Raw genomic sequence first — 23,019 nt, forward strand, 5'->3', positions numbered from 1 at the left:
GTCACTGCAGAGGGAAGGGAAATCCAGCTGGACCACTCCCAAAATGAAAGCCTTTTCTGTGTCTGATCCATCCTCCCTCACACACAGAGTATCTTAAATACAAACCAGAGCATGTCCCAGCACAAGGAGTGACATGGAATATAAGGTCCCAGTGTCTCTGGACTCCTCACTCCACCCCATTACCTCTGGGTGCTCACACAGCCCACTGTGCACTGAGTTCAGCAACAGCAGCTGCTCCACGAAAGCCAAACAAAGCCACAGCATTTCCTTCCTTATTAAATCTCTTTCCCAGCTTGTCTTCTGGATTTTTTAAACAGCCCATTGCTGAGTGATCCCTCTGCACACTTGGGTATTGATGCATCCTGAGCCCGGGACTGCTCCCCTGCCACAGCTGCTTTTGGAAGGAGAAAAACAGGCATTGTGAAGCTCATCATCTCATCTTAAAAATTAATGTAAGCATATAAAGCCTGGAATGCTGTCATTCCTGGCTCAGCAGGCAGTGGAATATGTTATGGAGCACTGCATGGTCCCCCATGGGGCGGGGACAGGCAGTTTTGGGAAGGAAAGGAGACAGAGCTGAGCAGGGCACAGAGACAGATGGAGGGACAGGAAGCAGCCTGAGGAGCAGCTGTGCTTGGCCCCTGGGACAGGTTCTGTAGGAGAAGGGCTGGATGAAGGTGGTGAGTAGGAACTGTGGCCACTTTGCATATTCTGGGGAACAGAAATGGCACCAAAGACTCATCGACACCCCTGACCCCATCCCTGACTGGTATTTTGGGGGAACAACCTGCTCCACCCACTGCCCCTGGCCTGGCAAGCTGCCCTGTAGGAAAGGAGCCAGGGCTGGCCCAAGGGGGAGTGTCAGCACCAACACACCCCAGGCCACTCCTGGGACAGCGAGAGAACAGTTCTTCACACAGCCTGTGTCCTCCCAGCAGTGATGGGACACCCAACTCCCACACTGAGGCAGGGAAACCTAGGAAATACCTCAAAGGAGCAACAGGAAGGTTTAGTAACTCTGTGTCAGGCTGCAAAGCTGAGCTGGGACCAGACTGAAGTGAGGCACAGAGCTCCCCACAGAGAAGAGACAGGGCAGCAGGGCCACGTGTCTGTGACAAACCTCACCTGGAACTGTACAACCAGCCCAACTCCAGTCCAGTATCCCAACTTACTTTTAGGTACTGCCCAAGGTTCCTTGGCTTTATAGAAACACATTCATAAACCCTCCCCTCTGCCAGTAAAATGCTTGTAAGAGTGAGGGTGGCTCAAATCTGTCTAAACACTTGTCATTTATTAACTTGCTTTATGGCACCAGCACTACTGCTACAAGGAATTAGTCATTTATTTAGTCCTGACATTTCCTCTCCTGTCATAAAATTCAGCCTTCTGTATAATACAGAGCAAATAAAACAATTCCCCTGTAGCTACTCAGACTTGAAGTGGAACAATTCTCTGAACAAGACCATGGTTGTGTGGGTTGAAATCTTCCAGAACTGCAGCAGGACTGAGGATCATTTCCAGATAACGTCAAAAGTCCTACTGAAATCCATCCATATTCATCATATTTGTTATTTGTGTCTCCCGATACGTGACAACTCATTGCATCACAAATTAATGGATTTGCATTGCCAGAAATGCATTTCCCCCAGCGCTTCTTTGCACACATGGATTGATTCCTTCTCCCTCCCAGCTGGACCAGGATTGCTGTCACAATGGGCTGTAAACAATCTTTGTACATACAAGTCAGACTTGCACATTCTCGGGGTTTTATGATTCAGTAAAACACATTTTGCTACAGAATCACTCATTTCCTGGCTGGCACAGGGACAGGTGCTGGACATTCCCAGTGAAGCACAGTCTGAGGAGTGAGCCAGGACAAGTTAAGATAAGGAGCAGGGATCATCCATGGTCTCTCCTTATAGGAGAGATTTTACTGCTGTTTCATGGAATAATTTGCTCCACATCCAGGAAACATTCCCTCTTCAGTCTGCTTCCCTCCACTAAGGGATGCCCAGGACTGCCAGAGGTCAGGGCAGCTCAGCTCCCTCAGGGACTTACCCTGGACACTGGAATCACTGCACAGATCCCAGCTCTTGAGAGGAATCCTCAGCCACTGCCTTCCTGCTTCACAGCCAGAATTGAAACTGAGCTCTTACTTAAAATTAAAGAAATAAACCCCAAATATTTTTCTCTGCTGCCATATCCCAGGATTAAACACACTGCAACCCTCTAAGCAAAAGCTGAGGAAATAAATTCTCTCTGAATGTGAATGTAGGGAACCAAGGATGACAACAAAGTTGTTGGTCATCCACCAAAACTAAAGCAGGACTGTGTGAAGTACACTTAGCAAAATACTTAGCCCAAGATGAAGGAACCCTTGAGAAAGCCAGGGTTCACTGCACTGATCCAGCAGAGCTCCTGCCTTCAAACAGGACCCAACACGCTGCAATCCTGTCACAATGGGAGTAACTAACATGGGAAGTCAGAGGATACAGACTTTTCTATCCCTATCCAGCAGTTCACAGATTCAAATATATATGATATTTTCCACCTCAGTTTCTGACATTTCCAGGTACAGGACCTCTTGCCTCTGTTCTACAAAGAAGAGAAGAGAGCTGCTGGACCTGCTGATTTTATTGGCACATACCCTCCACGTTCAGAACAGGGGCTGTGGGAGAGGGGCTTTTGAGAGTTAGCCTTTGTTTCCAAATGCAGATCCATTCATGTTTATCCCACTGAATTTTAATCTGAGCACAATATTCTGCATATGCCACTCTGATTCTTTGTTCCGGTTTCCCAAAAGTAAAAAGATTTGACGAGGGGCCAAAAGAGGCAGAAATGTCTGAGCGAGTTCCAGCTGCACCTCGAGAGCTCCTGCCTGGCTTTGTGAGGCTCCTGGTCTCCATGGTTACAGAAGAGTTGAAAAATAACCATGGAGTGTTACCTTAAATGCTCCCATCCAGAACGCAAAGCAAACCTGCTCAGCTGCCCGCTCTGACAGCCCAGCAGAGCGTGGCTCTGCTCCCTGGGCTCCAGCCCTCCCTGCACTGCATGGTGCTGGACACTCCCCACTTGCTCTGGGCAGCCCAGGGTGCAGATCACACCCCCAGCAGCAGGGTCAGCCCCCAGGGCACCCCAGCACCCCAAACCCGGCCCAGCCTCACCCCTGCTCTGCTTGGGGGGGAGAGAAAAGCCCAGGCAAGTCACACCTCCCCCAGGGGGAAAAAAGCACCTGAGGGAGCAGTTGGAAAGCTCCAGTCAAGCCCTGTGTTAAACCCAGACCTGGGGGCTGAGAGCTGCTCATTAGGCTGAGCACACAGAAGGTACAACACATGCCTGCAAAGCTGAAGCCACCCCACAGCTCACTCCAGGATAGAGCACATTTTGTTTTCATTTGAAAGGGCAAAGAACAAAGTCTCTGATTCAAAATAAAATAAAATAACCCCAACCAAATAACAAAACCCAAAAACCCAACCCCAAATCCCCAACCATTTCAGAGGCCTCAGTTCTGCCCCAGCTGTCCCAGAGCAGTGGGAGTTGGGATGGATCCCAGGCAGGAAGGGGCACCCAGCATGGAATGGACTGACCCTGCACACCTGGTTTGACACAAAGCTCATCTCTACCACCACATATTCAGCCTCTCTTTGGCTCCTTCTGCCTGCACCCAGGGTGTGAATACGAGCAGAAAACACATGTCACCCAGGGTGGAGGGCACTGACACAGACATCTCCTGCCAGGCCTCACCTGTGCCACCCAGCACAGCTCATTCAGGCTCTGGCTCCTGAAGGTGCTGAATGCCTTGGCAGGTCAGTTGTGTGTTCCTACCAGCAACCCCCCACTGATCACAGTGCAGTGAAATCTGGACAGTGTAATAAATTCACCAGTGCAGAGTGACATGTGCCAGGGCTGCCACGTGGGCAGCCCAGTGCCAAAAAACCCCAAACCTTTTAACAACTGGACGTGGCAGTCAGTGCTCTGGGCTGGTGACAAGGTGGGGATCGGTCACAGGTTGGGCTGGATGATCTTGGAGGTCTTTTCCAACCTATGGAGAGATTTACAGCTTTTGCCAAACCAAACTTTGCTGTGTAATTCTGGGCAGATCAGGAGCTGAAGAGCTGCCTTTGTCAGGGGGGTCAGATTCACATCAGACAGGCAGCCCTGGGCTCCCTCAGCTTCTGAGGGTCCCCATCCATTCTGGATTGCTGTTGGCAAGGTCTCCAACGATCTCTCTTTCGTTTTTCTTCCTTATTTCTTTAAGGTTAGGAAAAAGCAGCTGCCAATGCATTCAGTGGCTGGCGAGCCAAGCCCTGTCAGCCCGTCTGCCTCGCTGTGAAATATTAGTAAACACACGCTTGTGGTAACACGGCCAAGCTTAACAAGATCTTCACTTATTATCCTGTCATTTTTGGTGGGAGGATATGGCACTGCTGTCAGATCCATCTGCTCAGTGCACAGCCCATGCATAGAAATCACCTCGTCTCACACATGGGGAAGGGTTTTGGAGAAATCTGAAGCTGAGAGTGAAGGATGAATAGAAGATCTGTTCATAACAAGAGAGAACTCAATTTAGATAATTGACTGTCTGAGAGCAGCCAGGGTTTGTTCTGGTGTGGAGGGGATGAAAATCTTGTCTCTCTGGCCCAACACAAACAAGATTTGTTGTGGTCTGCACAGATCAAAAGTTCTCCCCAGCTGGGATCATCAGAGGGATACAGGGAGGAGGCAGAAGAGCACTGCTGGGAAATGCCCTGGAAGGAAAGCCTGTAAGAAGGGATCAATTTAAACATTTTCTTTTTATCAAAAACTGACAAATTAACCTGATCACTTGCCATAAAAATCACTGCTGGTGTAGTTGGAATAACTTCCTTGGAAGGAGTGGTATGGAAAAACTAACAAAAACTAGAGAAACTTCAAGGGATAAATATATATCCCTATTAATACTCCATTGTTGTTTATCCTGTTATACCTAAGAGGTTGAAGGAAAGTTGCTGGGCAAGAGAACAGTTGACTGAATGGTCTCCTCAACAAAAGCAGAAGGTTTACATTGTATTCTGCTGGGGGGTAAAAACTGGGAGCTGGTAAAGGGGTTATGTTCCTGTTCCTTCTGCAGAGCAGAGGTCTCTGCAAAATCCAAACTGGAGATCATGTTTTGGTCCTCATCAATCAATCAGTAATGGTTTGACTAATTCTAAAACCATTTCAATACAAAATGACCATAAACCCACTCAGCAACAGCAGCCTCTGCCCTGAGTGAGCCTGGCAAGGCTTCCCTGGAGCAGCTCCCCAGAACTGCCATCACTGCCCACAGTTCTGCCACTTGAAAACAAATGAAAATACATTTGATGTGTACGACCAACAACTCAGAATTTTGGTCTAATTTATATTCTTACACAGCTCCAACCAACTGCTCAGAGTTACCCCTTTTCAAGCCCCCATTCAGAGCAGCACTCAGTTGCTGCTGTATGAGTTCCTCCTGCTGAGCCTTTGGCACCTCTGTCATGTGCAGCAGAAGGTGCTGCCAAACCCATGGCAGAGAGGAGACATTTCATCTGGCTCTGGACCCAATCCCTCTGCACCATTCCCAGCAAAGACCTACAGCAGAGCAGGGCCTGCTTCCCCCTGGCCTAAGGATGGATGAACCCGAATTACTGGTGAAAGAATCATGTCTTTTGAGTAAAAAAAAGGGCTTTTCAGCAAAGAAACCAAAGAGCCAACTTTTGGACGTGTGTGGATCAGCCCTTCTCCCTTGGCTCCTGCTGTCACATCCAGCAGCATTCCTGCTGCAGGGCTGGTTCAGTGCCTGGCATGGACACCAGAGGCAAAGGAGGCTGCTGAGGATTTATCTTTCCAATTAAAAACTATATTGATTAGTAAATCTTGGTTTATCTCATGAAAGCACACACTGGCTTCAGGGAAACACAGAAAGGTGAAGTCTCACACTGTTTGGATGGGGAAGGTTCCCACTGCAAGAACAGCCTCGTGGCTCCAGTGTTCCCACAACTCCAGGCAGCAGCTTGAACTCTCAATTAGCTTTAGAGAGCACCCAGTTAAGAACAGTCACCTTCCACACCCCATGCAGGCAGCCAGAGCCTGGAGCCAACACACATCCAGGTGGGCTCAACCTCTGCCCACCCACAGATCAACCTAGAAGCTCCTCAGGATGATCTTCCAGGATTAGCAATCAGAATCATCACAGAACCTCAGAATGGTTTGAGTTGGAAGGGACCTCAAAGCCCATCCAGTGCCACCCCCTGCCATGGGCAGGGACACCTTCCACCAGCCCAGGTTGCTCCAAGCCCCGTCCAACCTGGCCTTGGACACTTCCAGGGATCCAGGAACAGCCACAGCTTCTCTGGGCAACCTGTGCCAGGGCCTCCCCACCCTCCCAGCCGAGAATTCCTTCCCAATATCCCATCTAACCCTGTTCTCTGGCAGTTTGAAGCCATTCCCCCTTGTCCTGTCACTCCATCTTTCCTGTAGCCCCTTCAGGCACTGCAAGGCCACAATTCCATCACCCGAAACTTCTCTTCTTCAGGCTGAACAATCCCAGCTCTCCCAGCCTTTGCTCACAGAAGTGCTTCAGCCTTGCAGCTGATTAATGCAAAAGCCTAATTTTATGCAAATGATATGCACAATGAGGGGCTCACTCAAGCTAGAGGAGAAAGGTGAGGGCGCAGTTAAATACCACTGCTATTTATTTAAATTAATTCAAGCAGCACATGCACCCTCACCTTAAGAAAGTCAGGCATATTCTAAATATTTAACATCTTACTCCCAAGACAAAATAAATACAAAAATATTAATGACCACCTTCCTTATTCGGCATCACCTCTGTTTGGAAATCAGATACAGAAAAGTGCAGGAAACCTGAAACACATTTTAAATCAAACTTCCACCTCTGGTACCTTTGGAACAGCTTCAGATGGACCAACTCTGGGCAAGCAGACAAGAACAGACCCCACCCCAGCACACATCTAAAGAAACTCCATTGACTTCACTAGTTACACCCCAAATCTGCACGAACTTAACCCAAATTTGGCACTCAGTTGTGTTCCCTCCTTCTGCTGAACTCTGCACTGCAAGAGGATCCACTCAGATGAAACTAAATTTTCATTTTACTGAAAAAATACTAGTAGTGCTGGCAATAACAAAGTCAAACTAACACAACTTGCAGCACTCTGCAACTCTTAGGTTCTGTTCTCTCAACAGTGTTCATTTGCAGAACTTCACTGAATTTACAAGTATCACTTTAGACAAATATATCTTTAACTGAATTAAGATTTTGACTATAAATGTTTATGATGTGAAGCACTAAATTCAAGAATCCACTTTAAAAAGCCTGTAAGTTAAATGAGTGCTTGGAAACTAAGCATGAATTAATCATCTGCTTCCAGACATCTGTCTCCCTTAAGAATGTGCTTCCTTAAGACTATAACTCCTTAAAATGGGATCACACAAATACTGTCTGACTCCACTGACAAATTTGTCTATATCCAGATGTACCTTAATTAACCATCCATCTAATGCCATTACAGAACATCACATGGACTGGGAACAACAGAGCTCCAGGGGAATCACTGTCACACAAAGGCCGTGGAGTGGATCTAATGCAGGGCTCTGTCCTAAGGACTGCTCCTAACGGGGAAACAACAAACCCCAGCCCCACTGCAGGAATGTTTTATCCAACAAACCCCAGCCCCACTGCAGGAATGTTTTATCCAACAAACCCCAGCCCCACTGCAGGAATGTTTTATCCAACAAACCCCAGCCCCACTGCGGGAATGTTTTATCCAGCTTGGGGGGTTTCTCCTGACACCTTCTGCTCTCTTTTGTGAGTGGGACCAGCAAGGTGCCCCTGGTGGCACAACCTCAAGGATGTCACACCCCTCTTCCCTGGGTACAGAGGTGTCCCCAGACCCCTGTACTGAGCCAGACCCAAAGTTTTGGGCTGTTGGACACCAGAGTTCCCACCCTTGGTGTCATTTTGTACATGGTTTGTTCCCTGTACGTTGGGATTAGACCATGGAATCCCTCAGTTTGGAAAAAACCTCCCTGGTTTGAACATGAAGGAACTATTGTCATAGAGTCTGAAGTGGAAGCTCACGTTGCTTTCAAATGCACACACCAGGAAAAATGGGATTTCTGTTTATTTGCAAGTGGTCAGCCATGCAGCCAGAGGAAATTCAGGCCATTCAGAGTCTCCAACTCCCTTTTCACCATTCCCTTCCCCTGTGTCTTCACTGCACACACACACATGGAACCAAAGTACAGGGGCAGGCAGGGGATCCGTGGGACTCACCTGCAGAGAGGCTTGTGGAGTTCCTCAGGTACCAGCCCTCCAGAGACTAAATTCACACACTAAAGATGACATTTCCACTGCCCTGGTTTTCTACACACACAAAATTCCACCTCAACCAGGCCAGCCAGGCTCTGCTCATTTTCATTTCTTTCTGTCTCAGAAGCAGCATCAAAATCTTATCAAAACAAATCCAAACGAGTATCAGTCCAAGAACAAAACCAACCCAACATGCTTGGGAGGGAACTCTGAGCTGTTGTTTCATGAAACATTCTTTTCTTTTATAACCTCATCTCATTTAAGAAGAGAATGGGAAGCTCACGAAGGAAGCCCTCTGAGCAAAGCACCAGAACCTGGGCTCCTCTGCCAGGAGTGAGGAATGTGGAATGGATCCCCAACACCAGGAGTAGTTGGTATCACTGTTAAAAGCAGGGGCAGCAGGTATTCCAGTAAGCAATCATATAAAGGTAATCAGAGACTCTTACAGCTCTTGAATTAAAAAATATGTAATTTCTTTAAAATAATATTCCAATCTCAGTTTTGCTGCTATTACCTCTTCTCTGCAGATCCTTGAACAGCTCAATTTATGCCTTCTTTCATAAATTAGCAAAGCAATCTAGGCCTGCTAACCCAGGCTGTGAGCCACCAGCCTTTACTAGGCAAAAATAACTGCTTGTTCTGCTGTGGTGCAGACTCTGCACCAAAACAGTCCCAAACCCATCCTAGATGGATTTTCAACAAGCTGCAGCCTTGTTCATACACAATTTAATTAATCTGGGGAAAGGACTAAGAAACAAATGGTCCTATAAATGTCTGAAGTGCAGAGTGCTGGTCTGTTCCACCCATGTGTCTGAACTCCTGGCTCTGTGCAGTGCTCCTGGTGATCTGTGGCCCAGATGTTCACGGGGGCTTAAGGACCGAGTTCAGAAAGTGCTTCATTTCTGACTCCAGTGTCCCCCCAGGTTATGATCCAGGCTGGGGAAGGGGGCATTCCCAGCTTTCCCAAACTCTCCCATTCCTACTGCTGCCCAGCACTGCTTATAGAGCATCTCAGCTTGGGTGAGATCTGAGCCCACACTCATCCCTGCAGCACAAACCCGGGGACACAGACAGCCCTGGCTGGAGTGACACACACAGTGCACAACCCCCTCCCACAGCTCTGGGCTGGGGCACCAGTACTCACCAGGAACAGCACATCACCTGGGGGTACAGGAGGATCAGCAGGGGCTTCAGGTATCCCAGGACATCTTCATGGCAGGATCATCCCCACTGGAGCAGCTGGATTGGCAGCAGGTAAACTTGTTTATATCCCTTCCATTCCAGGAAAGAAAATGAAGCTTGTTCATTAAACTAAAAACTGAGGAAACATGATATATTGATATCTATTGATACATATGATATAAGTGATAATAGCAATTAAATCCATTGGAATTGAAAATATAGCCTGGTACAGAATGCAGTAAATCTCTCTTAAAATAATGGGTTTACACCAATGGAGAGTGACATCTGCCCATCTCCAATTCATCTTAACCTCCCCCTTAGCACACAGAAAAGTACAAGTTGACCAGATAAATGGTGTCTTTAACTTTCTGTTCCTTTTGTCCTTGCCCTACGTTCCTACTATTTGTCAGTTCCAGATTCAGAGCAATACAGAGAGTTTTGAGCAAAGGATAAATTATTGTTTATACAGACTCTCATCTGGAAAAGAAACTGAAATTTTGAGGTTTCAAGCATCTTTGCCTGAACAATTCCTAACTGTGTGAAGACCTGAAGCACATATTTAACAGCAGGCACAGGAACAGCCCCACGAACCTTCACCTGCCTATTCTGCCAGGGCAGCATGGACTCAGCTCCTCTGGGCCTCAGGTTCTTCCTTTCAGAGGGTCAGTGCTCTCCATTTCTAGCAAATTAAGAGGGAGATGGTCAGATGATTATCGTGTAGAGACCCGGGGCACTTGCTTTAATAGAAAATACTAAATTTAATCCCTATCTTTTATAGGTACAAAATAATACCATTGAGTAGTGCTTGATGTTTACAGCTAATCTTTGTTCTTTTATAACTGTGGATAGAGAAGCAAGAGACAATGTCTCTGACTCGGGCTTGGACCCCTCTCCAGTTCAAACATTCCATACACCATGTTTGCTTCCAGTCTTCAGAACACCCCCCCTCCCCCAGCTGCCCTATGCAGAGGGCTGCTCAGACAGGGATTCCTGTGCTCCTGTCCACCACACCTGGGATCTCCTGCATTCCTCAGGTGCTAAGACACATATTTAAGGTCCAAATTCATTACTAAACACATACTGAAATTCAAGTTCTGCAGACTGAAAACTTCTGTTGTATCACCACCTTTGCAGATACAAAAAGTGTCTTCCTCACCAGTTCTCCATGCCCAGGCCCCCAGAGTGCCCTCAGGAGATCAGTGGCAGCTGACACCAGCACCCTCTGCCTTCTCACCTGTGAGGGGTCACCACAAGACCTTTGAACACCCTGAATCCTCTGACTCGAGTTCCTCTGGGCTCAGAGCTCCCACAGGGGAGAAGGTCTTGGCACATCCCAGTGCCACACCACCAAAACAATCATGTGCAAACCAAATGGAGTCTGAGTTTCAGTGAGACAGGGATAAAAAAAAAAAATCCAGCTAAGTCCAGTGAGGCAGGAAAAATCACTGAGCCTGACCTGCCTTTGGCTTGAGGCTGCACTACAGAAACCTGCCCTGTTTCATCAGCCAAATTCCACTGTCACACAAAGAACTGTCCCCATCTGGAGTAACTTCCGGAATTAAGGGGACACTGTAAGAGATTAAGTGATAAAACACCACCACACTAATCTATTCTGACCTCCTGCAAGCACCATACAACGTTTCTAAATTAATTCCAATTAAAACTAGTAACAACCTTCAAGTTTTTTCATCTCCTGTGATGGAAATCTTATCCTTTGTTTATTTACAAGGCACTTCTCCAAGGCTTCAGTCACACCTTCCAAACTGCACCACAGGTACTGAGGGAGAAACGCAGGTTCAAAGCTTAAGGGCTTCATCAAGTATCTGGTCCTGTTCCTCCATGGAAAAATGCTTGTTATTTAAGAAGATCCACTGCTCTCTCCCAGGTGATAAAACAGCCTGTGTGAGACCCTGAATGGAACAGTCAGACCTGCTCAAATGAGGCTTCTGATCCAGAAAGGAGGTGAGAGCTCAGCTGTCAATCTCCAGCTAAGAACCGTCACGTGTAATAACTGAATTCTTCCCTTTCTGAAATCCTACTGCAAGTTCCTGCCCAGACAGATGTCTGCAGTCACTAACTACTGCTAGTTAAAGCATAAATCTTCTTGCTACAGCTTCAGAAAACATGTAAACAAGTGCTTAAAAATCTATTTTAATGACGTTTTCAAGAATAATAATACTCTGCATTACAAAAGAAAGAGGTAAAAGGTACATCTTTTACATATCAGAAAAACTTACAGCAAAGGCAAAGAATATCTTAAAACCAAAATAAAGCTATGTTGTTCCCTACAGGGAAGCTTCAGGTGTCTGAGATTCCTTCACCTCATTCATTTTCAGCCTTCACAGAAAAAGGTGAGCAGTCGAAATAGTCCCTCTCCCACGTCAGCTTTAAACATCCCCCTGACCATCGACAATTTAGCAATAAAATTACAAATATACAGGAAATGGATCGGCTACTGCACCAAAGCTACACACACACCCAACAGCAAAAATACATAAAATACGCAGAAATTAAGTGTTTTCATTCATTAATGCAGAATTACTTCCACATTCCACTCTGTCCCAAAACCAGCATTCAACACGGTGAGCAAAGAGGAAGACAACTGTTGTCATACTCCACAGAGCAGGCAGAAGACAAATCTCCACAAGACTCACAGATTTGGACAAACCCTAGCTCTACAAATCATTTGCTGTGCAATCACAGTCCATACATGAAAACATGTACAGTCAACAACAGCAGGCAGGAACAAGGGATGCTGATGAAGGGCCGAGCCCCAGCCCTGTACCCAGCCCAAGGCCATGCCCCGTTCCTGACACCACAGCGCTCCGTAGGATCTGCACAAAAGGCCAAAAGGGATCACCAGAAGTGTTTTCCAGCCAGGAGGACAGGACAGGAGGGACACAATGCCATTGCACTCGCTGCAGTGTCAGGTGTCAGCATCACAGACACAGAATGCTACAAACACTCCCTGCATGCACAGCCCCCAGACCTCATCGCTCAGGGATCAAAGCAGCGCATCCCTCAGGATGGAACGTGGTTCTATTTACATCAGCTCCGACAGGAAAGGGCACGTTAAATCGTGGCCCAATCACCAGTGTGAAATTGCATCTCTAAATAATTTAAACCCTCCAAACAGAGTTTCTCGCTACAAATCCTTCATTTCAGTGAAGCAGTTTGTAAACTCCGAGGATGTACATGGCTCCAACCTACAGCCTGAGCAGGAAGTAGATCTCGGGCTGGTCCTCGGGGCTGGGCTCCACGGAGTCGTGCTGGTAGAACCGGTCTGTGCAGCCGAGGTGCAGGGCCGAGCACGAGCCCTCGGGGACGCCCCGGCCCTCCACGGGTTCCCCGGGGAAGCTGCCGAGGTACCTGGCGATGTAGGAGCCCGTGGAGTGCCTGTTGGCCACGTGTGGGGACGCCGAGGGCCTGTTCCTCAGCACCACCCCGGCCACGGCGCCCGTGCCGGGGGGTTTGTGCCTGCCGGCCTCCTGCCTCTCCCGGGCACGGCTGGCGATGTTCCGCACGCGGCTCTGGCTCCGCGAGGACAGTTTCCTGACCAGGGCCCGGGGGCAGTCGTGCTCCGGCTGCCCGGGGCAGTGCCGGGGCTCCTCCTGCTCCGGGCACAGCAGCTTGCGCAGCTGCTCCGTCAGGGCGTCGGCCGAGCGCGGCCGCAGGCCCCTCATGGCAGCCAGCTTCTTGTCCCGCATGCCCGAGGAGACGAAGCTCCTGCTGATGTACTGGTACTTACTCTCGAAGTTGCAGGAGATGTCCTCCGATGTCAGGTCTCCCAGACTCTTGGACTTGCAGGGGCTGCTCTGCTGGATGGCCGGGTGAGGGGGGAAAGGCAGAGCGCTCGGGAGCAGCGAGGGGGCTGCCCTGAGCTGGGACCCCTCACACGTTACACTGGGCTGCTCATGGGAGCGATGGGCACACGAACCCCCGGAATTTGCACACGTGGGAAAAGGGAGCTGGCTCCCTGCAGTCCTGAGGGTGCCCGAGCAGGCGTGGGCAGCAGCACAGAGCCCAACAGTCGTGCTGCTCCCAGAGGTCCTCTCACCACCGTGCCCAGTGTCCTGCTTCTGCCTCAGTCTCAAAGGAGAAGCCAGCTGGCTCATGTCCTCCCTTTTGTACTCGCAGGCAGTTACCAGGAGATCCTGGGAGTCCCCATCGACTTCCACGAGGCTGCTGCTGTCTGAGTTCTGACCAGGGACAGGGTCAAACAGGGCCTCCTCAAAGATGAGGTTATTGGAAGCAAAAGAACTGGCAGACCCAGGGCCTTCCCAGCTCAGTCCAGATTTTGTTCCACAATTTCTTTCGGGATTTGCATTTAGCAAAGAAAGAGGTGAAGAACATGGAGAGCCAGACAAGTTACTTTCTAGACTATTTAATTTTTTCATGGAAACTAATTGCCTGTGGGTCTTACATTCAGAAGCTGGAGTTGCCCCCTGGATAGTTGTGTACATGGAATACTCTGCGGTCTCTGGGCTGGAGAACGTGGTGGTATTTGGAGTGGAGAATAAAGGGGATTTGGTGGATTTTGTGGGAGGGAAGTTGTGCTTACAGGGGCTGCTTAGACCCACAGTAAAGCCCTGTGGGTGTGCAGCCACCACACCAAAGGTCTGGCTGCTGCTGCCGTGGCTTGAGACGGCGGTGAGGTGTGTTTGGTCCCCTGTGACATCCACCTGCCCGATGAGAGCAGACACAGTGCTGTCCAGCTCGCTCTCAGTAGCCAGAGAAACCTCATCTATGAGGCGAGAAATGTCACTGTCCTGCAGGGCCAGCGTGGAGTGCAAGTCAGGGCTGTCAGAGCCAGGGGGAGAAGGAATGTCAGTCAAAGAAAGAGGTGCTGCAGTGCTTTTCTTGAGGTCAGATTTGTGATTCTCCATATCTGCTTTTTGAGAAAAAGAAGCCCCCACCAGAGTGACTTTCCCCTCATCAGATCCCTTTGTGTCATCTTCCTCTTTATTGTCCACACAGTTTTTGTCTTGTGGTTTTCCTGTGCAAAGCTCAGAGTCCTGCATTGGTGGGACAGTTTCACCAGAAAGATTATTTTCCTGACAGTCCAAGAGGTGATTTGTTTCAGTTGCACCACTTGCAAAAACTAAGTGTTCAGGTTGCTCCTGAGGAGGTGGTAGCAAAGAGTCAGCTGTAGAATCCTTCTGGTCATTCTCCTTCTTGCATTGAGATCCCAAATTTGAAGTATTTGCCGTTTGCTCCGAACATGGAAAAACAGATTCTTTCAAGTTTGTTTCCTTCTCATTTGTATTGTCATCACTGTTGGCTAAATTAAAGAAGAAACATATTAGTTGCATACAAGACTCTGTTCTGTCTATCAACAACTCTTTTGTCCTCAGACAGACAAATGGAGCACGCAAAATTAGGTACAGTTGTGACAGAACTTAATCATGGAGTTGTGCAGGTTTAGTACAAATTATCTGAGTGATATGAACAAATGGAAAAATACAACTGCAAGCACTTCATTGAAACTTCCTGGAAAATGTCTATTACATCAGGCAGGTGATGTAATATTCGTTGTAAGTAATGTTAATGAGGTACCATAGCATGGCTTGCACGTGGCATTACCTTCAGCTGTGTTCCTAGTCAGATTTGTACTACAAAGAAGCGTGGCAATAAAGACAGAACAAAACAGCTCTGTTAAAACACACAACACTTGGAAACAAGATGCATGCTTCAAGCTGAGTAAAAAGCATCAAGTAGATGGACTCCAGGCATGTGGTTATTGCAAAGTGTTACAGTTTAAGGATTTCATTTTGATATTCCACCAGCATGCTGCATTCACAAGAGCAAGGGGTTGAATTCCTTAAAAAACACACATTAGATGTTTTCTCCACCAAATCCTCTTACTCATCTTTATGTGCCAAATCTGAGCTCCATGACTCACTGCTTTGGAGATTTAATTAAGCAGGGACTATAGGAGAAGCTTGGTTTAGTATATGCTGGGTTTAATGTTTGCTAGACATCGGGTACCCTTGGAAGCAGCAAGGGGAGAATCATCCACTGACAGTGACTGAGCCCCCTCAATGGAGTAGGAACTGCTTCTAGTCAACGTGGCATTAAATGCCCATCTCCAAAATCTGAAAACTTCCCAAGCTTTCCAGTGCTCCCAGACTAGGATTGAAGAGATGCACATTTCTTTGATTTGTAGATTTACTTTTTCTACAAAGAATGTAGGAGAAAATGGATAGCACACTGTCCTCTTGGCACAATTTCAGTGGAGCAGTAGAGATATGCTCAGCCACAGCATTTTAGCAGGACAGGTCTCTGTGAGACAGCCTCTTCAACAGGGTTAAGGAGCAAGCCTTTTGCAGACTCTAAAGGACAGGATCCATCTCTCTCACAGTTAGAAGGGGCAGGATTCATCCCCTGTGACAGGCTTCTAGTGTTTCTTGTGTCTTTGTCTGGAGCACCTTGAGGAAGAGATGCCTAAGAAATTATTGCATCTGTTGCAAGGAATGGCTGAGCTGTATCATCCTCACAGGCTTACCTAGAGGATCTTTCAATTTAAACCACAGCATTTCAGTTATCTGCCTGTACTAGAACATCCTTTTTCCTGCCTACAGTTTCTTCTCACGGTGGTAGAGAAAGCCCTGGGTTGACTTTGCTCACTGTTCCTCCTGAGGAGCTTCTTTTACAAGTGCTGTGCAGATTAGCTGCTCCTTCAAAGCCACTAATGTGGGGCCAGCAGCACAAAGGTGGCTGATCACCACGTCCTGTCAGGGCCAGGTAGTTATATTGCAGTGGCTCCTGCAGCTGCTGGAAGTGGCTGCTCTGCAGCTGAAATGATTTGGAGTAGAGCAGCATTTCTGTCACCCCCTGGCCAAGAGAGGCTCTCAGGGTGCTCTCTGCCTCTCACCAGGGCAGAGAGACAGTGGTGCTGGCTGTGCTGCTCCACCTATCCCCTGGGACTATCCCTCAAAGCTGGGGCCAGCCCAAATGTGAGGATCTGGGGACAGCCTCTGGAAGTGCACACGCTCTTCCCAAATAAACCAAAACCAGCCCCAAAAAGCAGTACTGACACCCCAGACGAGGGACCAGCTCAGGGTGGAGACAGCAGGTCTAATGAATCAAAGCCATTGTACTCAAAGCTCCCTAGACTATTTAAGTTTTCCAGCAAATCAAATATTAGGCAGGTCCAACACACTAACTTTACTGCAGTCATGGGAATAACTGGATTTCAAAACCAGGGTCTATCCTAGATTTCAAACCAGACTATTACTGCTGAACACACTGAGAAAACTGTGTGTTTTACAGCTATTTTCAGAGTGAAATTGTATTGTGTATCAATTACATAAGACCCAGATTTTATCCTAACACATATTTGCCATATAAATTGATCAGTCAGTGACCTAGGGTAAGAGCCAAATATCAAGCCTGTTGGATACAAAGTTTGACCTACTTTTACCCCTTTTACATCTGTTTGAAAGTCTTTAGGGACACTATCACCAAAAACATATGTTGCATGCAGCTCTTCCTCCTGAGAAACAGGGAGAGGAACCCCCCCCTGCCAGCAGCTCTGTCTCCACAAGTAAATGGAGAGCAGGAAACCAGGAACTGATAAAGTGCAATGGAAGGTTGGTTCTTAAATTACACAGAAATTTGGCAAGTGTCCTTATAAGAGCACTTCCAGGAATTACTGTAATTCATCTGCCCAGTTTGCAGGGCAGACAGCTTTCCAGGGTGCCACTTATTTAAGGAGCTGATAAAATCCTACCCACTTCAGCCCACGTAACTCTGTGCAGTAACTCTGGTTTGAGCTGAATAAAACTACTCACACAGAGGCTAATCTTTTCAACAGGCTATTTCAACTCACTGTATCAGAAGTACTTTTGGAAGCATCTTACCAGAGGTGTTTTCCTTCCCCGTGGCATCCTGGGCAGCATCCTCAGGCGGGCAGGGCAGTCCCACCAGCAGGTACTTGTCCACGGGCATGGAAGCAGGACGCGCCTGCAGACTCCGTTTCGGGCGCCGAACGACCCCTTCCTTGTCCTTCAGGTCTGTGGGTTCAGATGCACTGTCCCTCATCTCAGCAGCCTCCAGGAAGCCCATCTTGCTCTTCTTCCTGCCCTTGGCGGGCGCGCTGGCCGTGCGCCTCAGCAGCCGCTCGCCCAGGGATCTCTTGCGCACGTAGTTCCCGCCGGCCTCGGCACAGCCCTGCTTGGGGTTCTTGTTGAACAGCCCCCGCAGCCCTATCAGCTGCTTGCTCTGAAAGGACAAGGAGAGCCACGGTTTGGGCTGAGCTTAGACTCAGTTAGGATGAGTACGAGGGAAAGAGCTGCTTCCAGAGCGTTTGTGAACGATGGAGACAAAGATCAGAACTCAGCAAAGCAAAAATCCACACCAAGCCACTCACAACCGCTCTGAGCGAGGAGCTCTCAGCTCAGGTCTCCACGGATTCATGCATGTCTGTGTTTCTCCTCATTAGGATGGCAGCCTGCCACAGTCAGAGCAGAGGTTTGCTCCAAGGCTGTGAGAAGTGTCTGCAGTGACAGGCTGCACACTAACAGGGAGTTTTCTAGGCATGGCCTTCGCCAAAGCAATACCCAGATGTCTCAGAGCCTGGATGGAGAATGATGCAAGTTTGGCAGCTGCAGATCATGCGACTGGGAAGCACTGAAAAGCTGTGCCCAAAGTGCAAAGGACATGCTCGTGAGCTCTACCTTGGTGGCTCCTAGAAAGTGCAATATTGTGTAACTGGGGTTGAGGATTAAAGGGCTCCACTGAAAGGCAAAAAAAATGCAAATCCATTTGGCTCATGTTCTCAAGACTGCTACACAAGCAAATAAGGTTAATACACAGCAAAGCATTTAAAAAACTATTAGTCTAACGTAAGTGTCTCCCAGAAACTTGGCCAGATCTCCTCACTCACATGGATGCAAACATGCATTCAGCTTACTAGAAACAATAATATCATTGCCCATCACCCAGGCAAGCATTAGATGAGCAGACTAAGTGATAGAGATCAAATCCCAGTGAGTCTCCCCCCTCCTTCTCTTGCCTTCCCTCTGCAGCTGCTCTCTACTGGTTTTATTGAACATATTTCTCCTTTGAAGAGCACATCAGCCAAGAGCAGCAGCCAAACACTCCTGCAAACCATCACCAGAGCTGGATGTGGTTTCACAGATGCCCCCAGACGTGCACACATCTGGGTATACACTGCAGATGTATCCAAGCTGTGATCCTGTTCACTGGTCTAATGGGATCAGGGAGGATAAAGGTATGGATTTCAGTGAGGATCTGGAATACACCAAATCTCAGCCCTGGGTCTTAATGGTATTTTTTTAAATCTCTGTTCCTCTGAGCTTTCCTTAGGTGCTGCACAACCTGTTTGTCATGACATTCTTTGCATCCTCTCTCAGAAGGGACATAGACTGAGGGCCAATCTCTGCAACATACACTCTTCATAAAGGTCAGGTTTTTGGTTGTGCTTTTTTCCCTGTTCATCTTTGCTTCCTAAATCACTGGAAAAGTGCTGTTTTACTTCAGCACCCTGCTGAACATAGCCATAGTTCCTTTGTGCTGTTTATCTCCAATGACTGCCTGTAAACAGCTCAGAAAGGCAGCAGAAGCAAAATGCAGGCAAAAACCACAGTGCTTTTACTTTCATTTTAAAAATGGTTCAAAATTAGCAGAAAAGCAAAATGTATGCACTGAAACCTAAAATTAAATTAGGTTAATTTAAATTAATTAAATTGGCTGCTAAAAATAGCTTGTCAAAGACCATGTTCTGGTGCAATTACAGTTCTCAAGATTTACTTCTAAAACAAAATCAGTTCAACACACTCAAGAAATGTGCTTCCTGTATGCAGACATGCTAATTAGTAGGTGCTGACAGCAAGAACATCTAAGTATGTGAGCACTAAGAGTAGTATGTTGTGGGTTCCCTGCTGATCTCCTGCAAGGATCCCCCACCACTCTGAGCCTCATCCTTCTGCCTCCTGAGCCCTCCAACACAGATCCTGTGAGGTTCTGTGCTGTATTTAAAACCATTTTTAGCAGAGGGAAGATGTACATTTCCAGCTATACCCACCTTTCCATAGGTCTCATTAATGATTATATGAACAAATATGGATGCTTCTGTCAGTCCTTCTAAATACACGTGGCGATAGCCTGGTGAAACAGAAACAGAAATGTTTGCACACAAATAACCCCAAAGAACCAGCAGTTTGCATTCTGTGCACACCTGGCAATGACTGTCTGTAGAAGGGATGTATGTACCGTAAGCCACCTTCAGTAAACTCCTTATGTTCCCACAGGTTTCTCCAAAACCCCAGTACAAATTGCATCAAAGTTATAAAAGACACCAGTAGTAATTTCCAAAAGCACAGATGACCAAACTCCTTCAAGTGTTGGTGAATAACCCACCCTAAGATAACAGGAGAGCTGTCCAAGAATTCACAGAGATACGAGCATGTATCACCTCATGCTGGTAACCCCATCTTTAGGCCCAAGCTGTTTGTTCCTCAGCTGGATTCCCAGCTCAGGGAGAAGCAGTGGGACTCACCAGGCACAAGGCTGCTGAAGGCCACAGTTCTCTGCCCCACGAAGTCCCTCCCGATGGGATCGTGGTCCCAGACGAGGAATCGCACCAAGGCTATTTCGGGCATGTGGATGGTAAAGGTGAGAGTTTCCTCCCACACAGGATTGAACCCTGTGAAACAAACAGCACACAGAGCTTGGGAAACCAGTCCAGAGCAAGTGATATCCTCAATTTTCACGATGAATAGCAAGAGGAAAGAAGCTGCAACACAAATTACTCTTTGCTCATCTAGATCTGGGCACTCTTGATCTCCATCATGTCAGTCATTAAATGTGAGATTTGTCTCTTAGACTGCTTTAAAAACAAAATGGTTCTGCCTGAGCAACTGGCAGGGATATCACAGCAAGGTGTTGTCCTGCAGAACTGAGATGTACAGATAGATATTTGAACTTCTGCATAGAGGAGATTTAAGAACAATCCAGGAGAAAGACAATGAGGTGAAGAGCCCTTCCCTTCAGCTCTAGCTTGGCTGTCTCCCCACACCAGAAATTCTATCTATAAAGCAGAATTAATTTGTTAAAACATAATCATTTGATTTCCCCAGATAAGAAGCTTTGTCATTTAGAAAGTAATAACAGACTCTGTATCATTTATAATTACTTTATATTTTACTCTAAGAAGAAGAAATCACTTAGATTATCTTACCATTGTCGTCCACCACCCTGGTCTGATCTTTACAGCAGTCAACAGGTAACCCAATGATTTCCACCTCAACAAAGGGATCTATTATCTATTTGTTAAAAACAAAATATTTTAAAAGCAAGCTAATGATACAGGTGAAGGTCAACTTTTAACAAATTCATGCAAAGAGTTGATTTAAATTCACATGAGAATTCAAAACTCTTCGATTGACACAAATTTTCTGGCAGCACTATCATGGGAAATGGTTTCATGAAGTCCAAGCTGATGTATGGTTTGTAGTCTCCAGAGCTATGGCCATCTATGACTGATTTGCAGACCAGTAAAGTCACCCTTAATACAAAAAAACTGGTTCTTAAGCAACATGTGTAGGATACAGACTGGGGGAAAATGTAGTATCTAGTGACCAAAAGCTTGATAATATCTGAACTTTACAGGTGTATTTAAATAAGGAGAAAGTTTTTGGGCCATGTGCTGCCCTGTCACTGCAGGAGCTCTCGTGATCAGTCTCTCACCTCTCCTCGGTCCCCTAACATCGAGTCAGGAGGCTTGGGGAGCTGCTGTCCACTGATGATTTTCAGAATAAGCTGCTTTTTAGGACTGGCAGGAAGTGGATCAGCAGAGTAGGGGTTGAATGTGCCTAAAAGATGGGAAGAATGAGAAGGGTAAGGAAAGAGATCCACAGAATAAGTATCACCCCAAGATGCACATACAGAGCCAGAGTTCAGTCAGAAGTAACAAACAGAGTATGGGGCAGCTGCCATTAATTTTGAAACTCTCTTCTATGAATGCATGGAAACATGAAAGATTCTATTTTTGGGTTTGCTTTCCTTTCTTATGCCTTCCAAACATCACTGTGAAGACACTCTGTGAAAGGCCTGACAGTTACAGTAATAACTATACGGCAGGACATTACCTTTGCACATCTGCTGAGGTTTGAGGACATAACCACAGTTGCCATTTACCCTGAATTTTGCTTCATTTAACTGCATCACACGTCCCTCAGACTGGTAGTTCAGGGCCACTGAAGGAGAAAAGTCAGGTGTCATTGATCAGGATAATATTCCTCAGCACATGCACAAGAAACGGGAAGCAAGGTTTTCCTGGCACACGTACCCAGCTGGCACCCAACGTTCCAGTAAGGGACGGGGTTGAAGTTGCTGGAGTCGATCCTGTAGGCTGAGGGATAGACCCTGCTCAGCTGCTTCTGGTTGTAAAGCATGAACTGCTCAGCCTTCTGCTGCACGGCCTGGTGGGCTCTGGTCTCACTGAACGACAGCACATTCCCTGTGGACCCTGTGTCATGGTCAGACAACAAACAGGTGACACAGCAATCCCACGTGGGGCTGAGCACAGACCTCACTACACTGGTGTTAATCCAGGGAAACGTGAGGTTTACTCCAGAGTTACAAGGATAGATTGTCCTGTGTTACCCAAATCATGCACCTTGTGTAACTGAAGGGCACCAGCTTCCCCTTCCAGGAGGGTCTTATGTTCTACCCTCAAGTTTTCACACTTGAAAGCCAAACCAAGCAAGAGCTTCAGCTGATTGCTGGGGCCTTTTCTCCTGCAGAACTCCAGACATGACCACTCTGGAGAATCTACAGAGAAATCTACTGCTGGCAGTGTGACCAAAGCATTCACTGCTGGGGAAGGAGTGCCCAGCTGGGCTCTGGTTCTGCTCTAGTCCCTGTGACCCACTAACAGCAGCACTCAGCCCTTTCCCTCTCCCAGGTGACCAAGGCCTGTGCAGGCCCTGTGCAGCCCCTGTACCATCATCCACGATGTCCTGGGCAGCCACAGAGTTGGTGTAAACCACGAGGTCAGACAGAGCCCGGCACAGCTTCACCGTCTTCCTCCGGCGGGCCAGTCTGAGGGGAGCACGTACAGAAAAACAGCAGATTTCAGTATTTAAGGCATATTTCAATCCCCCTTTCTGTTCTCTTCAATCTCCCTTTCTGTTCTTTTCATCAGTAAGGAAACAACCAAGTGTGAGCAGGGAGCTGTGTGCAGCAAACCTCCTCAGAGAGAGCTCTGGGATGATGTTCCCCTGCACCTCCACAGTCTCACTACACACAAAATTTTCATTTAAAACATCATGAAATAGCTGCACCATGGCTCTCCCAGACAAAACCAAGGAGCATTTCCATGACAGCAAATGCATTCTCAGTGGCACTGTTGTGATTGCTTTTCCTTTACACTCTCCCATGCAGTGCAGCTGCCCAGGCTGGGATGCACCCAATTGAACCTGCACTGTTTGCTCTGAGCACTGTTCACAGCAGGCAAAATGGGGCTTGGCACCTTT

At 47.5% G+C, this 23,019-nt stretch overlaps 1 protein-coding gene across 1 annotated transcript in view; it reads right to left on the minus strand.

Annotated features, from left to right (window-relative positions):
• Positions 1 to 12,166: 12,166 nt before the first annotated feature.
• Positions 12,167 to 23,019, minus strand: part of PLCH1 (phospholipase C eta 1) — a 50,968-nt gene continuing 40,115 nt past the window's right edge. Inside the window, exons 13-22 of the mRNA XM_029962311.1 lie at positions 22,488 to 22,585; positions 21,831 to 22,010; positions 21,631 to 21,738; positions 21,230 to 21,354; positions 20,721 to 20,805; positions 20,040 to 20,186; positions 19,566 to 19,645; positions 18,196 to 18,255; positions 17,380 to 17,740; positions 12,167 to 14,798 (exon numbers count right to left, since the gene is read on the minus strand). Of these exons, the coding sequence (XP_029818171.1) occupies positions 12,724 to 14,798; positions 17,380 to 17,740; positions 18,196 to 18,255; positions 19,566 to 19,645; positions 20,040 to 20,186; positions 20,721 to 20,805; positions 21,230 to 21,354; positions 21,631 to 21,738; positions 21,831 to 22,010; positions 22,488 to 22,585 (3,319 nt within the window). The 3' untranslated portion in view covers positions 12,167 to 12,723. The remainder of the gene's footprint in view (positions 14,799 to 17,379; positions 17,741 to 18,195; positions 18,256 to 19,565; positions 19,646 to 20,039; positions 20,187 to 20,720; positions 20,806 to 21,229; positions 21,355 to 21,630; positions 21,739 to 21,830; positions 22,011 to 22,487; positions 22,586 to 23,019) is intronic.

The sequence above is a fragment of the Manacus vitellinus genome, unplaced genomic scaffold, assembly GCF_001715985.3.
Source record: "Manacus vitellinus isolate BGI_N305 unplaced genomic scaffold, ASM171598v3 scaffold_45_pilon, whole genome shotgun sequence".
NCBI lineage: Eukaryota > Metazoa > Chordata > Aves > Passeriformes > Pipridae > Manacus > Manacus vitellinus.